The sequence below is a fragment of the Peromyscus maniculatus genome, chromosome 21 (genome assembly GCF_049852395.1).
Source record: "Peromyscus maniculatus bairdii isolate BWxNUB_F1_BW_parent chromosome 21, HU_Pman_BW_mat_3.1, whole genome shotgun sequence".
Taxonomy (NCBI): Eukaryota; Metazoa; Chordata; class Mammalia; order Rodentia; family Cricetidae; genus Peromyscus; species Peromyscus maniculatus.
The window spans coordinates 26,039,240-26,055,704 of NC_134872.1; the positions used below are offsets into that span (position 1 = coordinate 26,039,240).

General features: G+C 50.5%; 1 protein-coding gene across 2 annotated transcripts in view; it reads left to right on the plus strand.

The window, feature by feature from the left end:
* Hkdc1 (hexokinase domain containing 1) overlaps window positions 1–16,465 on the plus strand; it is a 40,436-nt gene that overhangs the window by 18,733 nt on the left and 5,238 nt on the right. For both annotated transcript variants that reach the window (XM_006972723.4, XM_076557168.1), the window contains 9 exons: window positions 776–931; window positions 1,425–1,658; window positions 2,874–3,178; window positions 5,207–5,352; window positions 5,500–5,619; window positions 9,777–9,872; window positions 10,045–10,144; window positions 12,631–12,814; window positions 15,203–15,358. In XM_006972723.4, coding sequence (XP_006972785.1) covers window positions 776–931; window positions 1,425–1,658; window positions 2,874–3,178; window positions 5,207–5,352; window positions 5,500–5,619; window positions 9,777–9,872; window positions 10,045–10,144; window positions 12,631–12,814; window positions 15,203–15,358 — 1,497 coding nt within the window. The remainder of the gene's footprint in view (window positions 1–775; window positions 932–1,424; window positions 1,659–2,873; window positions 3,179–5,206; window positions 5,353–5,499; window positions 5,620–9,776; window positions 9,873–10,044; window positions 10,145–12,630; window positions 12,815–15,202; window positions 15,359–16,465) is intronic.

The window sequence follows — 16,465 nt, forward strand, 5'->3', positions numbered from 1 at the left end:
GATGGTCCTGGATTTTGTATCTTCCTGTATTTGAAGACTGAAAAATTATATAGGAAACAATTAACAGTTGTCTGGTACAGAGAGTCGGAGCAGAGGGGAGGGGCTGCTTTCTGGGGTCTTCCATCCATGTCATGGTGGACCTTCTCTGGGGCTCTCCAAGCTTGACAGTCAGTCAGTCAGTCAGCTTCCCGTTACTGTAACTAATGCCTGAGTTAGGCAGCTTGTGAAGGTTCGCCTGGCTCACAGTTTTGGAGCTTCTGGCCCATGACCAGCTGGTCCCACTGCTTTTGGACCTGTGGCCAGGGAGCATGTTATGGTGGAAGTATGCGGTGGAGAAACCATACATGGGGAAATTTACCTCATCGATGGGTGTGACACCGACAGAGGGGAAGAGAGAGGGCTGGGGTCCCTCTCTCCCCTTCAAGGACATGCCCCTAGTGGTGAGTGACCTTTAATGAGGCCCACATCATTAGGGTATCACCACCTCCTGCCAGTGCCATAGAGGCCAAGGACCAAGCCTTTGACAAATCAGCCTCCAGAGGATACTCCAGGTTGAAATCTCAGCACCAGGTTCTCTGAGACAAAAGCTCAGTGTGAGAGTCGGAAGCATCAACTCTGGCTTGTCATTCCATGGTCGAATGAGCTTAGGAAAGTAGCGGAGGTCAGCGACCTTGTGGTTCCTCATGGCCAAAGCGGGAACAGCTCCCCACGGCCAGGGAACTAATGCTGCTTAGCTTGAGGCGTCGCCTCCACTGACCCGCTCATCCCATTGCAGGTTCGAGAAGATGGTCAGTGGCCTGTACATGGGGGAGCTGGTTAGGCTCATCTTACTGAAGATGGCCAAAGTCGGCCTCCTGTTTGGGGGTGCAAAATCCTCCGCTCTCCATACAAAGGGCAAGATCGAAACACAGCACGTGGCTGCCATGGAGAAGTAAGCTGCTGGGTGGGGTGTTCCTCCTGCCCTGCTTCTGTGGAGGGCTGGGGTTGGTGGCCACAGCGCCATGTGCTCAGGAGACAGAACAGCAGTGGGAACCAGACCTTCTTCCTCCTCAGCAGGGAGTTCCAGTCCTGGGCATGGCTTCAGACAAGCTGGACGCTTCTGCGTGGCTCAGTGTCACACTCTCGTGGGTTTCCTTAGCCAGGGGCTGCACTATCAGGAAGCTACCCTCTCGCCACATTTTTTTCCCCTGCCTTCTTCTTCCCTTGAATAGAGACTAGCAATATTTTTAGGGTCACAGATCTCTTGGGGAATTAGAGTCAAGTGCTTAGTAAGTGGTAGCTGTTGTTTTCAGTGCTGGTGTTATTACTGGCTCTCCTATGTTATTGTGAGATCGCACACACAACCCCTGAGAACCCACATCCCAGGAGGATGCATGCCCACGGCATGGAGCAGTGTGGGCCTCTCTTTCCTCTCCCCTGGCTAGGTATAAAGAAGGCCTGGCCAATACGAGAGAGATCCTGGTGAATTTGGGCCTGGACCCCTCCGAGTCAGACTGCATCGCAGTCCAGCACGTGTGCACCATCGTCTCCTTCCGCTCGGCCAATCTCTGTGCGGCTGCGCTGGCAGCCATCTTGACACGCCTCCGAGAGAATAAGAAGCTGGCCCGGCTCCGCACCACAGTGGGCATGGACGGAACCGTCTACAAAATCCACCCTCAGTGAGTGCCACCCTCCAGCCCGTGCCCCACCACTGGGTCTCCGCTGGTGCCGAGTCCTGGTGTTCCCTCAGGACAGTGTTGCCCATCTGGGCAGCTAGAATCAAGCCCCTCTTACTAGTTCTAAGATTTCAAGGGGAAGACGAGTGAGCAGAGGCTGCATTTACACTGCTGGCTGGGTGCTTTGGGGAGTCACTCTTAAAGAGGTGAGCTGGATGTGGTGTGCATATCCGTAATTGCAGAACTCGGAGGGGTTGACCGGCAGTGGCGGCTTCGGAGCAATGGAGAACTCTACTGTAAGGAGTTAGGAAGAGAGCAAGCTTGAGGCAGCCTGAGCTATACAGCAAGACTCATCTCAAAAAAAAAAAAAAAAGTCCACTAAGCAATTGCCTGATTGGAAAGGGCACTCATCTTTCTATCTATTCATGTATACATCCGTCAGTGTGTCCATTCACTATTCATCGCTCTCGTGTCCATATGCCATATGCCCATCGGCCTGTCTGCTTATCTGTGTGTCTATTTATTTTCCTAATTACCTAGCTACTGTTCCTTCTTTTATTTTTTTTTTTTAAGATTTATTTATTTATTATGTGTACAGCGTTCTGTCTGCATGTATGCCTGCAGACCGGAAGACAGCGCTGGATCTCATGGTTGTGAGCCACCATGTGGGTGCTGGGAATTGAACTCAGGACCTCTGGGAGAACAGCTGGTGCTCTTAGCCGCTGAGCCATCTCTCCAGCCGGCTACCTTTCCTTCTATCATCTATCTAGTCATCTTTCTCTCCACCATTTAGGTAATACTTACCAAGTGGTAAGACTGGGAAGTCAGGAAAACCTAGTTATTGAGGAGGAAATCAGTGATGGCAGACGTTAGGAAGACGTGGGGAAATGAAAATTTCTTGCGGGGGTGGATCCAGAGTGAAAGACCCTCTAGCTAACGGAGGCAGCTTTGGAAGCCGGGAGCGTGCGCCCTAGGAAGGGCTGAGCAAGGAAGTCCTTCCCCTTGGGGCAGAGGTGACATCTGTCACCACACTGCTCGTGCACATGCCCTTAGCTTCCAGAATGTCCTTTCTACTACCCCCATTGTCACAGTCCGTCCCCACACTGCCCAACAAGCAGGACCCCCAGGACCCATCGCCCACTAGCCCTGTGTCTGCTCCCCCTGGCCGGACCCAGCTTTCGTGACGGGGCAACACTTGACGGTCACCTCTACCTTCAGGTACCCCAAACGCCTGCACAAGGTGGTGAGGAGACTGGTCCCCAACTGCGACGTCCGCTTCCTCCTGTCAGAGAGCGGCAGCACCAAGGGGGCCGCCATGGTGACCGCAGTGGCCTGTCGGGTGCAGGCCCAGCGCAAGCAGATCGACAAGGTGCTGGCTCTGTTCCAGCTGACCCGGGAGCAGCTCGTGGGTGTGCGGGACAAGATGCGGACTGAACTAGAGTACGGGCTGAAGAAAGAGACTCACGCCCTGGCCACGGTGAAGATGCTCCCCACCTATGTCTATGGCATGCCTGATGGCACAGGTAGGTTGGCGCAGTCACCTGCTCTACAGGGCCGTGCAGAGCTCCTGGCTACACTCCGCAAGCGCAGTGCGTGTTAGAGCCTTGGGCGAGAAGAGGGGGCAGTCGGTAGAGGTTAGTTCTGGAGCTGCAAGACTTGGTTAAACCGTGTGTGTGTGTGTGTGTGTGTGTGTGTGTGTGGTGTGTGTTGTGTGGTGTGTGTGTGGTATGTGTGTATTGTGGTGTGTGTGTGTGGTGTGTGTGGTATGTGTGTGTTGTGTGTGTGGTATGTGTGTTTTGTGTGTGTGTTTTGTGTGTGTTGTGTGTGTGTTGTGTGTGGTGTGTTGTGTGGTGTGTGTTTGTGTGTGTGTGGTGTGTTGTGTGGTGTATGTGTGTGTGTTGTGTGTGTGTTGTGTGTGTGTTGTGTGTGTTGTGTGTGTGTTGTGTATGTGTGTGTATGTGTGTGTGTGTGGTGTGTGTGTGTGGTGTGTGTAGTGTGTGTGTATATGATATGTGTGTGTGTGTGGTATGTGTATGTGTTGTGTGTGTGTGTGTGTTGTGTGTGTGTTGTGTGTGTTTGTGTGTGTTTGTGTGTGTGTTTGTGTGGTGCGTGTGTGTGTGTGTATGTGTGTGTGTGTGTGTGTGTTGTGTGTGTGTTGTGTGTGTTTGTGTGTGTGTGTTTGTGTGGTGTGTGTTGTGTGTGTGTGTGTGTATGTTGTGTGTGTGTATGGTGTGGTATGAGTGTGTGTTGTGTATGTGTATGGTGTGGTATGAGTGTGTGTTGTGTGTGTGTGTGTGTGTTCCCAGTCAGGTGAGAACAGGAATGGACCTCATGCTGTGAGCCTGCAGCAGTCTCTAAGCTGCACCTGAACCTCCTCCCTCTGGACGCTCCGCTGTGTGGGTCTTCCCGGCCTCCGCTGGCTGGTTTGGACTCTGGCTTTGCTGCTCACTGGTTTCTGCCCTGACTTCTCCAACTCCAGGTCCTGCTGCTCCTCTGTGCTCAGCTGAGGAAACCGCTGAGCAGTGGAGTCTGTCCTCTGCGGCTGCCTCGATTCTGGGACTCTCGGGAGCCTCTGCTGGGATAGGGGCCTTTGGTGTTTTCCTTTAAAAACATTTTTTTCTTTTATTTATTTTGGAAGTATGTGTTCATATACTTAAATTAATTTTTCTTCTCTTTCTTTGTTTCTTTCTTTGTTTCTTTTTTTTTTGGTTTTTTGAGACAGGGTTTCTCCATATAGTTTTGGAGCCTGTCCTGAATCTCACTCTGTAGACCAGGCTGGCCTTGAACTCACAGAGATCCACCTGACTCTGCCTCCCGAGGGCTGGGATTAAAGGCATGAGCCACCACCACCACTCAGCTAAATTAACTTTTCTTAACTTAAATTATCCCATCTACCTTTTGCCTCTGGGCTTTTACCTTTCTCTATTTCTGTATATATTTTTTTCCTTCTTATTCCATGGCTGGCTGGGTGGCTGGGTGGCTGGGTGGCTGGCCCCTGGCATCCTCCTCTCCTTTTTTCTCTTGCTCACTCTTCTTTCTTCCTATTTATTCTCTCTGTATGAAGCCCCGCCTATCCTTTCTCCTGCCCAGCTATTGGCCATTCAGTTCTTTATTAGACCAATCAGGTGGTTTAGACAGGCAAAGTACCACAGCTTCACAGAGTTACACAAATGCAACATAAAAGAATGCAACACATCTTTGCATCACTAAACAAGTATTCCACAGCATAAACAAATGCAACACATCTTAAAATAACATTCTACCACACCTCCTTCTTCAGTAGCCATGGAAAGAGGCCCAGGCTGTTTCTCAGAAACAGTGGGTGGTATGGGTGGTGCATGGGTCTTGGGGAAAGGAGAGCTAAGAAAATGCTCTGGCCTAAGGCTGGTTCAAGGCGCCTGCTGGGGCCTGAAGGTCCTTTGGTCTAGGAGTCCAGGAGTAGAGGCTTCCCTTCTGCTGGGCTTGGCCTTCTATCCTTCCTCCAGGTGCCCCACAGGGGTCCCCGCTCAGCATGTGTGGGTGGGGTGCAGCCTCCATTTTCTCCCCCGCAGAGAAAGGGAAGTTTCTTGCCCTGGATCTGGGGGGAACTAACTTCCGAGTTCTCCTGGTGAAGATCAGAAGCGGGCGGAGGTCGGTGCGAATGTACAACAAGATCTTTGCCATCCCCCTGGAGATCATGCAGGGCACTGGTGAGGAGGTGAGTGTTGGGCCTGGGGGCCGGCTGCCACGCCCACCTGGGGGCCGGTTGCCACGCCCACCTGGGGCCGGTTGCCACGCCCACCTTGGGGCCGGCTGCCACACCCACCAGGGCCCGCCTTGCACGAACGCCACTCTCTGCCTGTAGCTCTTCGACCACATCGTGCAGTGCATCGCCGACTTCCTGGACTACATGGGCCTCAAGGGGGCCCGGCTGCCTCTGGGCTTCACCTTCTCCTTTCCCTGCAGACAGACGTGCATTGACAAGGTAAGATGGCCCTGCCAGGCACGCAGCCCACCTAGAGCTGCCGTCCTCTGAGGCGATGTCAAGGTTCTTCTTGTCTGTGCTCACATTAGGTTTTGTTTTTGAGACAGGGTCTCATGTATCCCAGGCAGGCCTCAGAGTCCCTATGTAGCCAAGGATGACCTTGAACTTCTGATTATCCTGCTTCTGTCTTCTGAGTCCTGGGATTACAGGCATGCACCACCATACTCAGTACACCATGGTCCTGGGGATTGAACCCAGGGCTGTGTGTATACTAGGCAGGCACTCTACTGACTGAGCCACACCACCAGGCCACTGTTCACATGGCTGGGAATGCATCTTGTGGAACCTTTAACCATGTAAAGGTTTTTCTGCTTACCCCATTTCATTCCTCCTTATTCGGAGCTTTGAAATTCACCAAAGAGTTAATGGTCCGTTCCTCTGCAGGGGATGGGGTGCAGCACTCCCTACAGGTACACAATCCACTGTTGCTCAAGTTCATTCTACAGAATGGCATAGTGTTTGCACAGACCCTCCTGGATATGTGATGTCATCTCTAGATCACTTCCCACCATGTAAATGCTGAGCTGGCCATTAGGGGAGAATGATAAGAGTCCGGGTACATCAGGACAGACCCAGTTCCGTTTTCTGAACACTTAACACATGTGTGCAGTGCCTATGGAGGCCAAAGGAAGACATCAGATCCCCCGGAACAGGAGTTACGAGGTGGTTGTGAGCCACCAGGTGGGTGCTGGGAACCGAACCTGGGTCCTTTTGCAAGAGCGAGAAGCCAGTGCTCTTAACTGCTGAGCCATCTCTAGCCCCTTTCTGAGTATTTTTCATCCACAAGTTGGTTGGGTCTAGGGAGGAGCCCTCTCAGGTGTGGCCTAGTTTGCAATAAGGGAGAGCCATGTGACGGTATTTGAAAAGAGGGGTCCAATCATTTTATGGAGAGGGTTGAGAAGGTAATGACCAGGGAAGGTCATTAGTACAACTGGACAAATTTTTTGTGTGCTTCTGAACAGCACAAGGGGACAGGGAGACACTGAAGTTGTAGGGTTTTATTGTCCAACGAAAGACAGCTCAGGTAACCTAAGAAATGCGTTTCTCAAGCTGTCAACGGCGGCACGTGCTTGTAATGCCAGCACTTGGGAGACGGAGGCAGGAGGATCAAGAGTTGAAGGCCAACTTTGGCTGTGCGGGGAGGGAGTTCAGTGTCAGCCTGGGTTACATGACGTCCTGCCCTTCACCAACGACGATGATGATGATGATGAGGAACAGGAGTAGGGGAGGAGGAAGAGGAGGAGGTTGGATTAAATGAGATGTAGTACGTACACCAGAAGCATCCACAGCCCTAGTTCTGTGCCAGACACTGCTCTGTGCTCTCCAGGAACTTTACCTGACTTGGAGTGGGGTGGGGTGGAGGGCGGGGGCAGGGCAGCAGTTCAGAGCACGGACTCTGGGATGTATTGTCAGGCTTCTCGTTTGTTGGCGATGTGACCTTGGGTAAGTTCTTTAGCCTCTCTGGTTTGCTTTCCTCGTTTTATAAACGAGGTGAGGGGCTGGAGAGCTGAGTCAGCAGTTAAGGGTGTTGTTCTGGCAAAGGACTCAGGTTCAGTTCCCAGCACCCACATGGTGGCTCACGACAGTCTGTAACTCTAGTCCCAGGGCATCTGACACCCTCTCCTCCCTTTGATACCTGCACACACACGGTGGTGGTGCACAAAAACTCACACAGGTGCTTGCACATTTATACACATGTGTACACACACACTCACACACACTCACTCACATACACACTCACTCACACAGACTTAAAAAATAAATAAACCTTTATAAAATAAGGGCAGAAATTCTGCTTACTCTGTAGGCGTGTCTGTGGGTTTTCAAATTTCTGTGTACTTATACTTGACTATTTTGCTCAGTGAAAGTGTATAGTGGATCCACATTATGTGATCTGGGAAGATCTCCAGTGTGTCACTAGGCAAGGAAAACAAATGGTAGTAATTTACACAAAATATAAATTTGCTTATTTCAAAGTACATGTAGCAGAGAGAAAAGGGTTTGGAGGGATTTTCATTGGGCTTGCAGTAGCAATAACTCTTGGGGGAAGGGAAGTTAGGGATTTATTCTTATCAGTAACATTTTAGTTTAGTTTTTTTTTTTAAACAAGTCTAATGCATTCATGTTATTGCTGCCATTAAGAATGAATAGACAGCCAGGTGGTGGTGGCGCATGCCTTTAGTCCCAGCACTTGGGAGGCAGAGGCAGGAGGATCTCTGTGAGTTTGAGGCCAGCCTGGTCTACAGAGTGAGATCCAGGACAGGCACCAAAACTATACAGAGAAACCCTTGCTGTGGATATCATTCTATATAAATAAAACACTGATGGCCAGTGACCAGGCAGGAAGTAGGTTGCCAGACAGAAAGTAGGTGGGACAAGGAGAGAGGAGAATTCTGGGAAGCGGAAGGCTGAGGAAGAGACACTGCAGCCACCGCCAGGACAAGCAGCATGTAGAGACTCTGGTAAGCCATCAGCCACGTGGCAAGGTATAGATTTATAAAAATGGGTTAATTTAAGATAAAAGAACAGTTAGCAAGAAGCCTGCCACGGCCATACAGTTTATAAGTGATATAAGCGTCTGAGTGATTATTTTATAAGTGGATTGTGGGACTGCGGGGCTTGGGGAACCTGGAGAGAAGCCCTCCAGCAACAAACCCTGTCTTGAAAAAACAAACAAACAAACAAACAAACAAAGAATGAATAGACTAGCTGGGCGTAGTAGCACACGCCTTTAATCCTAGCCCTTGAGAGGCAGAGGCAGGTGGGATCTCTGTGAGGTTGAGGCCAGCCTGAGCTACATAGTGAGTATCAGGACAACCAGAGCTACATAGTGAGACCTTGTCTCAAAAAACAAGACAAAACAAGAAAACCCCAAACAAAGCATAAAAAAACAACCAACCAACTAATCAACCAACTAACCAACCAAACAACCAGCCAACCAACCAACCAACCAAACAAACAAAAAAGCCAAAAAGAATGAATCGACTGTGTGAGAAAGAGCTGTGTGGCTGTTAGTGATTCTGAATGGTGGATGGGCCCCAAACACAGCAGCACCTCTGATCCAAGGCACTGACATTTCATGACTGTCCTGACCCCAAGAGGAGGCTGATGAAGAGGGCAGGCAGCTGGGAGCAAAGCTACCAATGGTCACAGGGGAAAAGAAAGGCGAAAGTTTATATATTGTTTTTATGTGGGTGCAACTTCATAACAAAGAAGTGTTCCAGTGCGAGTGTGTCCTGAGGACAGGCTTGATGGGCGAAGGCCTCAGGTGAGACGGTGTCTAGCCAGGGGTCCCATGGGCCACCCTTCCTGGTCCAGCACCCCAGCTCTGCCAGTTGCTCCCACCCCCAGCTTTCTATGCTGCAGAGCTGGGCTAGATAAGTCCCAGACCAGGGTAACAGCTTCTAAACATTAAAATACTACCATGAACATTAAGTGTACTGATTTTTAGAAAACATAGAAAAATAAACATGCACTCATAGTCTTGGATCCAAAGATAGTCGGTCACCCCTTGGGCATGTATTGTTCCCGACCCTTTTTTAGGCTGAGTATTTCTGTTATTTTAAAGATAAAAGTGGACTAAGTCTCTACCTGTGTTTTAATGGCTTTCATTTAAAAGTGTGGATGAACACAGTTCTCCAATGCGCCATGTTTCCCGACAGTGTGGTTGTTCTGGTTTGTATTAACACTGATAACGAAGGATAAGACAGTAAATCTTCACAATACTGCTGAGGGGACAAGGTGGCGCTTCCCCTTGTCTAACAACGCTTTGACGGACAGGACTGACATTTTATAACTCGGCCTCTGAGGACCCCTCAGGCTGTCATAGGCCACCTTAGAACTGGGACGGCTCTGACTCCAGACTCTGATTCTGTGTAGCAGTGTGGCAAGGACACACCTGACTCTTGAAGACCGTGCAGAGCTGTGGAGAGCCCATTTGGCTGGAGCCCTTGTCTGGGCCATGTTGGGACAGTAGAGGTGGAAGCAGGCGAAGAGCACGCACGTCCCCTGTGATCAGATTCAGTCCCTCGTGTCTGTTGGAGCTGCTGTGATCCTCAGAACGGCTGTTCAGGTGACTGTCCCCTTCTTTGTTTCAGGGGACTCTAGTAGGGTGGACCAAAGGCTTCAAGGCCACCGACTGTGAAGGGGAGGACGTGGTGGACATGCTCAGAGAAGCCATCAAGAGGAGAAACGTAGGCTGTGGGGAGGGGAGGCGCACGTGGGACCTTGCCCTCTTCCCTGGGCCCTTCCCCTGCTCTGCCATGCCGTGCCCAGGCCCTGTGGCACAGGCCTCGGTCTGCCTTGGCCCGAGGTGCCCCTTGCACATGGAACTGCTTTCAGGGCAGACCCTTGCTTCCTCTGCAGGAGTTTGACCTGGACATAGTGGCCATCGTGAACGACACGGTGGGGACCATGATGACATGCGGCTATGAAGATCCCAATTGTGAGATTGGCTTGATTGCAGGTAAGGGTCAAGCATGGCCCACTGGCCAGGTCCCGTCTGATTCTCGTGACGGGTGGTCGGGGTCACTGCTCTGCTGCCAGAGGCTGCTCTAGAGGTGGATGCAGTCTGAGGTTCTAGGCCGGCTAATTCCAAATCTCTTAATGTCTTCCTCACCAAGGCTCTAAGCCATGGGCATTCTTTCCATCGAGGATGGAGAAGATATGCAAAGAAGTTTTCTTCTGTCATGTTGTGGACATTTTCATACTCGTATATAATGTGTCATCTTTATAGTCTCCCCTCATCACTGTGTCCCCCCTTGTAGCAGGATCTTAAAGGGTCTTATTAATAAAATCAAACCTGGAGCCAGGTATGGGGGTGAATGCTGGAAAATCAGAGAAGCAGAACAAGCCACAGCCACCTCACCCTGCCAGTTCCTCAGCTGACCCTGTTTCCTCAGACTGGAGGCCTCTGAGTTCTCATCCAAATGGATCTCAGCTGAACTGTGCTGCTAAAAGCCTAACCAGCTCTAGTTCCTGGTCCTCATGCCTTATATACCTTTCTGCTTTCTGCCATCACTCCCTGGGATTAAAGGCTCTCTTCCTGGGATTTTTTTTTTTTTTTTTTTAAATATTTATTTATTTATTGTGTATACAGTGTTTTGGCTGCGTGTTTTGCCTGCAGGCCAGAAGAGGGCACCAGATCTCATTACAGATGGTTGTGAGCCACCATGTGGGTGCTGGGAATTGAACTCAGGACCTCTGGAAGAGCAGCCAGTGCTCCTAACCGCTGAGCCATCTCTCCAGCCCCTCTCTTCCTGGGATTAAAGGCGTGAGTCACCATGCCTGGCTGTTTCCAGTGTGGCCTTGAACTCATAGAGATCCAGGCGGATTTCTGCCTCTGGAATGCTAGGATTAAAGGCATGTGCTACCACTGCCTATCCTTTATGTTTAGTATTATGGCTGTTCTGTTCTCTGACCCCAGATAAGTTTACTAGGGTGCACAATATTTTGGGGAACACCATATCACCATACCCCCTTCCTTAGACTCCTTCTTCTTTCAACTTGTGGTTCTGGGGCCAAGTGTCTTGAAGGAAGGAGGCCATTGTGGGGCACAGTGGTCTGGGGCCGCAGAGCTGGCTTCTGACTCTGGCTCCACTACACACCTCGCCATTGCCTGGACCCTTCTGGCTCTTTGGGTGTGTGTGAAGGGCAAGACTTGAAAGGAAACTTAGATGGAGGAAGGGAGTGGTCTGAGGTGATACAGGACCTTTAGATGCTTTTAAAAGTAGTCTGGCAGTGGTCCAAATTCAAGAGTGGCTTCTGGAGGGAGAAGTTTCTTGGAGAGGCTAAGGGGACAGGAGGGCTTTAAAGACTGAAGATGAGCATGAACGGCCTTCCAGGTGACAGGCACAGATGAGTGGTGACAGAACCTGGAGATGTAGTTCTGGGGCTTGTCTGGGCTCACTGCATAAGAGCAAGAGGAAAGACAGGCAAATGGAGATCAGTGGGTATGTGTTCAGTGTTCTCCCTCAGACCCCCACCTGCACGTGAGCGTGAGCAGGCCAAGTATTCTGATTCACACGAGTTTCCTCATCTGTAGAGGAAACTCTACATTTGGTCAGATCCAGGAGGCTCCACAGATGAGGCCTGTGTGAGTGAATGTGATAGGTACCTAGACTGCTGTGTGGGAGTTCTGGGGCCAGATCATGGGCAAGGGGGAAAGAATGGCTCCCCAATACCAAAAGTCCTCTTGTCCAAGGTTGGACTATTCCTCATGGCTCTTGTCAGTGCCGAACTACTAAGTCTGTGGCTCCTTGGAAGCTTTGTATGCTATGGGGCTGCTACTGCTGGGCATGATGATGATAGACACAATGAGGATGATGATAATATTGATAATGATGATGATGATAGGGATGATGATGATGATGATATTGATGATGATAGGCAAGATGGGCGTCATGATGATTCAAATGCTACTGCTGTGAGGATTATGATGATGATGATGGGGATGATGATGATGATGATGATGATAGGAATGATAGGGATGATGATGTGGCTAGAGATACTAATGATGCTAATTATGGTGATGGTGGTGATGGGGAATATGATGGTGGTGGTGGTGGTGATGATGATGATGATGATGATACTGCTAATGATGGGATGATGCTGATGCTGATCCTGCTGATGATTGAGGGATGATAATGATGATGATGAGGACTATGTTGCTGATGGTGGTGATGGGGAATATGATGATGATAGGGATGCTGAAGGTGGCAAGTGTCATTCATTGGCTACTTAACTTGTGGAGAAAATATACAAATGCCTTATTTTCTTCTTTATAACAACTCCATAGAGTACTTGCTTAAGACTGGCCAGCTGAATACACAGCTGGAATCCTGTCCAGCTCTGCCTCAGACCCCAACTTATTTATGGCACTCACCTGCCTCTCTTAGATAACTCTATTGTCATCTTTGAGGAGGTCTAAAGTCCCTCCGTGATTCCTTCCAGGGACTGGGAGCAACGTGTGCTATATGGAGGAGATGAGGAACATTGAGCTGGTGGAGGGGGACGAAGGGCGGATGTGCATCAACACTGAGTGGGGAGGATTTGGAGATAATGGCTGCCTAGACGACATCTGCACCCAGTATGACAAGGAGGTGGATGAGGGCTCCTTGAACTCTGGCAAGCAGAGGTGAGAAGGGCGGGCGGTGGTGTGTCTGTCACGGGTGAGGGGAACAGTTTCGCCAAACCCAGGGAGCAGTTCTGTTCTTGTGGCATCAACCTGATAATTTTGTCTATGTCTATGACACCTCTGTAGCAGATGTTAGTGCAGGGTCATCCTGGAATAAAAGAAGGCTATCTTCCAGCCTGGTCTACAGAGCAAGATCCAGGGCAGGCACCAAAACTACACAGAGAGACCCTGTCTCGGGAAAAAGAAGGCCATCTTGATGTTTCTAACAGGGAAGGAGAGGTCACTGTCCTGGTCACCATTAGGCACCGTGAAGGCTAGTGGGGCTCAGGAAGCCAGCCGGAAGCTGTCAGAACGTCTGCTTGCAGGGGTGCCTGGGTGTCACAGAGCAGGGGTATGGTGACCTAGAAGGCCCTCAGATGGGCTTTACTAGGTCCAATTTAGAAGGTCAAGGTCTTTAGCCTTTTAAGGTCAGTGAGCTCTAGGGGGTGGACAGAGGACTGGCTCTCAACATGGTATCACATCTTATCATGGATCCCATGCCTTGGTGAGGTACATTTCAAATGGTAACTACTGAAAAGATAATGAACGGCTTCTAAACACCTGAGTAGATTTCCACCTGCATCCTGGCTGCAGTGGGGAACAGAGGCTAGACCTGGGCAGTGCTGGTGACTAGTCTCTGGTTTGTGAGCCTGGGCCCTTCCCCTGGAACAGGGTGGGAAGCTTTTCTGTCAAGGGCCAGAGAGTGTTGTAGGTTTTGTGACTCATATGGTCTCTGTCCCAGTCAAGCTTGGCATTATCATGTGTAAACCGAGAGGAAACAGATTTATTATGATGGCTGATAAACAAATAGAGGCTTAGCAGGTTGGAAATGTGCTGACGAGGGGTTCAAGGACACTTTGGGGACTGTTGAGCTGAGAACATTGTCTAGGAAGAGGCTTGAGCAAGGACAGGATGGGTATTGGCGGTCCCTCACCCTGCTTTGGCAATTTCTGTGGCTGGGTGGCGGGTGAGCTGTTCTAACTCTGGGTGTTCTAAACAAAGGGCCCTCAGGCTAAGGATGCAGCGCAGTGGCAGAGTTTGGTGTAGTTCAGCACAGAGCCTGAGCTCAGACCTCAGCACCACATTAGAAAGGGGTTGAAGACCCTAGCTCTGAATGCCGGTTTGCGGCTCTTCCCAGAGGTAGTGTCTGGGACTTAGTTCTGTGTCTGTCTGCCGGGGCTCGTATTTCTGGACTGATGGCTTAATAGAGTGGAACTGGAATTTTGAATGTAGTGAGGACATGACTGCTCCAAGGTGTGGTTGTAGATATGAGGGAGAGTCCAGCCAGAGGCAGCTGGAAGGGTTCAGAGCAGGGAGAGAAAGTAGTAGACATGGTCAATAGTCTGAACAGAGCCATGAGAGGAGAGAGGAGCAAGGAGAGAGGGCCGAGAGAGGGGACCAAGAGCCGGGAGCAGAGGACCAAGAAAGCACATGGCCAGAATAGCAGGGTTGTACAGGATGAGAAGCTGGGGGAAGGGAAGCCCACGTGCTGGAGACGTTTGGGGCAGGGGGCATGGTGAGAAGAGCTGAGAGAAGCCAGGAGGCCAGCGTGTACTTTAGTGTGCTGCTAGGTACCACAGTTAGCCATTTGTCCTTTGGACCTGACCAAGTTGCCTTGTGATATTTTGCAGTTCTCTGCTGGTTCCTAGAACAGTTGTGGGTATGAGGCTGGCACGCAGGTCCCAGTGCCATTGTGTTTTTTCCATTCGCCTCTGTGGTGGTGGGAGTCGGGCTCCCCAGCCCAGTTAGGAGCGTTGTGGGATCACACTCCCGTGGACTGAGACTTCAGGGCACTGGCGGCTTCCTGGGCCCCTTCCTTCTCTTGTGTGTCCTTACGGAGTGTGGTGGAAAAGAGAAAAGGTGGAATTTTTTTCTTAAGCGCTTCTTGAGTGTTGGTAGCGTGTGATCTCTGGTGGACAGATGTCTTCAAAGGCAAAGTTGATGTCCCCGTGTCTCACGCAAAACCAAACCCCGAATGAAATAAGCATAGCAGAGGTGATCTCCAACAGCACAGGCTGGCAGGCACCAAGAGGCCTGGGAAAGTTGGCACTGGGTGACGCCTGCCTCCTGCAGCCCTTAGAACCCTGCCTTACTCCTGGTTTACAGACGAAGCTCCCAGGAGGGGCTCACACCATGTGACTGGGATGTGGGACGCTGGGCTTGCCTCCCCGGTGGCTCTGGAGCCTACCTTCTCTCTGTATTACATTTATTTGACAACCGCAGAAAGGGCCTCCCTGGGCCACTCTGACCCGGGAACTTCAGGTGCCCGTGTGCTTTCCACACCCAGACCTGCGTCCTCAGAAACCACCTTTCTGCCCTCATCGGTCTTCTCCCCTCTCCCCCAAACAGATATGAGAAAATGACCAGTGGGATGTACCTGGGGGAGATTGTGAGGCAGATCCTGATTGACCTCACCCGGCAGGGGCTCCTCTTCCGAGGGCAGATTTCAGAGAGACTCCGGACCAGGGGTATCTTTGAAACCAAATTCCTGTCCCAGATCGAAAGGTAATGTATGATCAAACTGACTCGCTTAATGTGGGATGCTTGCCTTGGGGAAGGGGATGGCTGTCTTCCCCCAGGGCTGGGGAGATTTGAGATTGGAAAAGGAAAGGAAGACTGGGGTGTAGCTCAGTTGGGAGAGTGCTTGTCTAGCATGTGTGATACCCTGGGTTTGATCCCCAGCATCTTCATAAAGCAGTTCACAGCTGTAATCTCATTACAGTGGGGGCAGAAGGATGAGAAATTCAGAGTCATCGTTGGTGGCATAGTGAGTTTGAGGCCATTCTAGAGTACATGAAACCCTGGAGAGAGAAAGAGAGAGCGTGCAGGAAGGCTCCAGTGGTCGTGGAGTTCCATCAGTCCACTGCACTCCCCACCTGCGTCGGATTCCAGCCCAGAGACGGCATGCTGCCTGGGGTGGAGATTAGCCTCGGGTCACTTAATTGAAAGGACTGGGTTCTCTACTGAGGTTGCAGAAGGGTGGCACAGGAATTAAGTTAGGTAAAAGTTAACCCTGCTCTACTCCTGAAAAGATGACGTGCCTGTAACAAAGACAATCACTCATATGCTTGTTACCAGACACAGCTATTTTGGGTTTTGTGAATGATGTCCCCTCTTAAATTCCTTCATACATGCAAACATCTTTGATACATGCCATCATTGTACATGGAAGTTGCATATTATTTATTCAGTGTTAGATCATGGAAAATCTCACTTACTCTGTGTTTCATGTGTTTGTCTTTTAGAGAGGGTCTGATACAGGTGGCCTCACAGCTGTAGTGCAGCTGAGCTCTGCCTCTGCCTCCCAAGTGCTGGGTGGGGTTCCAAGTGTGTGCTACCATGCCTGGCTTTGGTTTTCTCTTTCCCTTTGTATTATGGAAAAAATGGAAACATCTACGAAAGTAGAATAATGGTGAAATGGACCAGTGTTCCCGTCACTGCCCCCGACAAAGGTCAACTCATCACCAAAGCTGCTTTGTCGCACACTCCTACTGGCCCAGCCCCTGGCTAGGTTAATTACAGAGCCCACACCCATGCCAGCTCCATCATAAATATTTCAGATGCATTTCTAAAAGAGGAGCTCTTACAACACCATAACCCAGTACCATTATC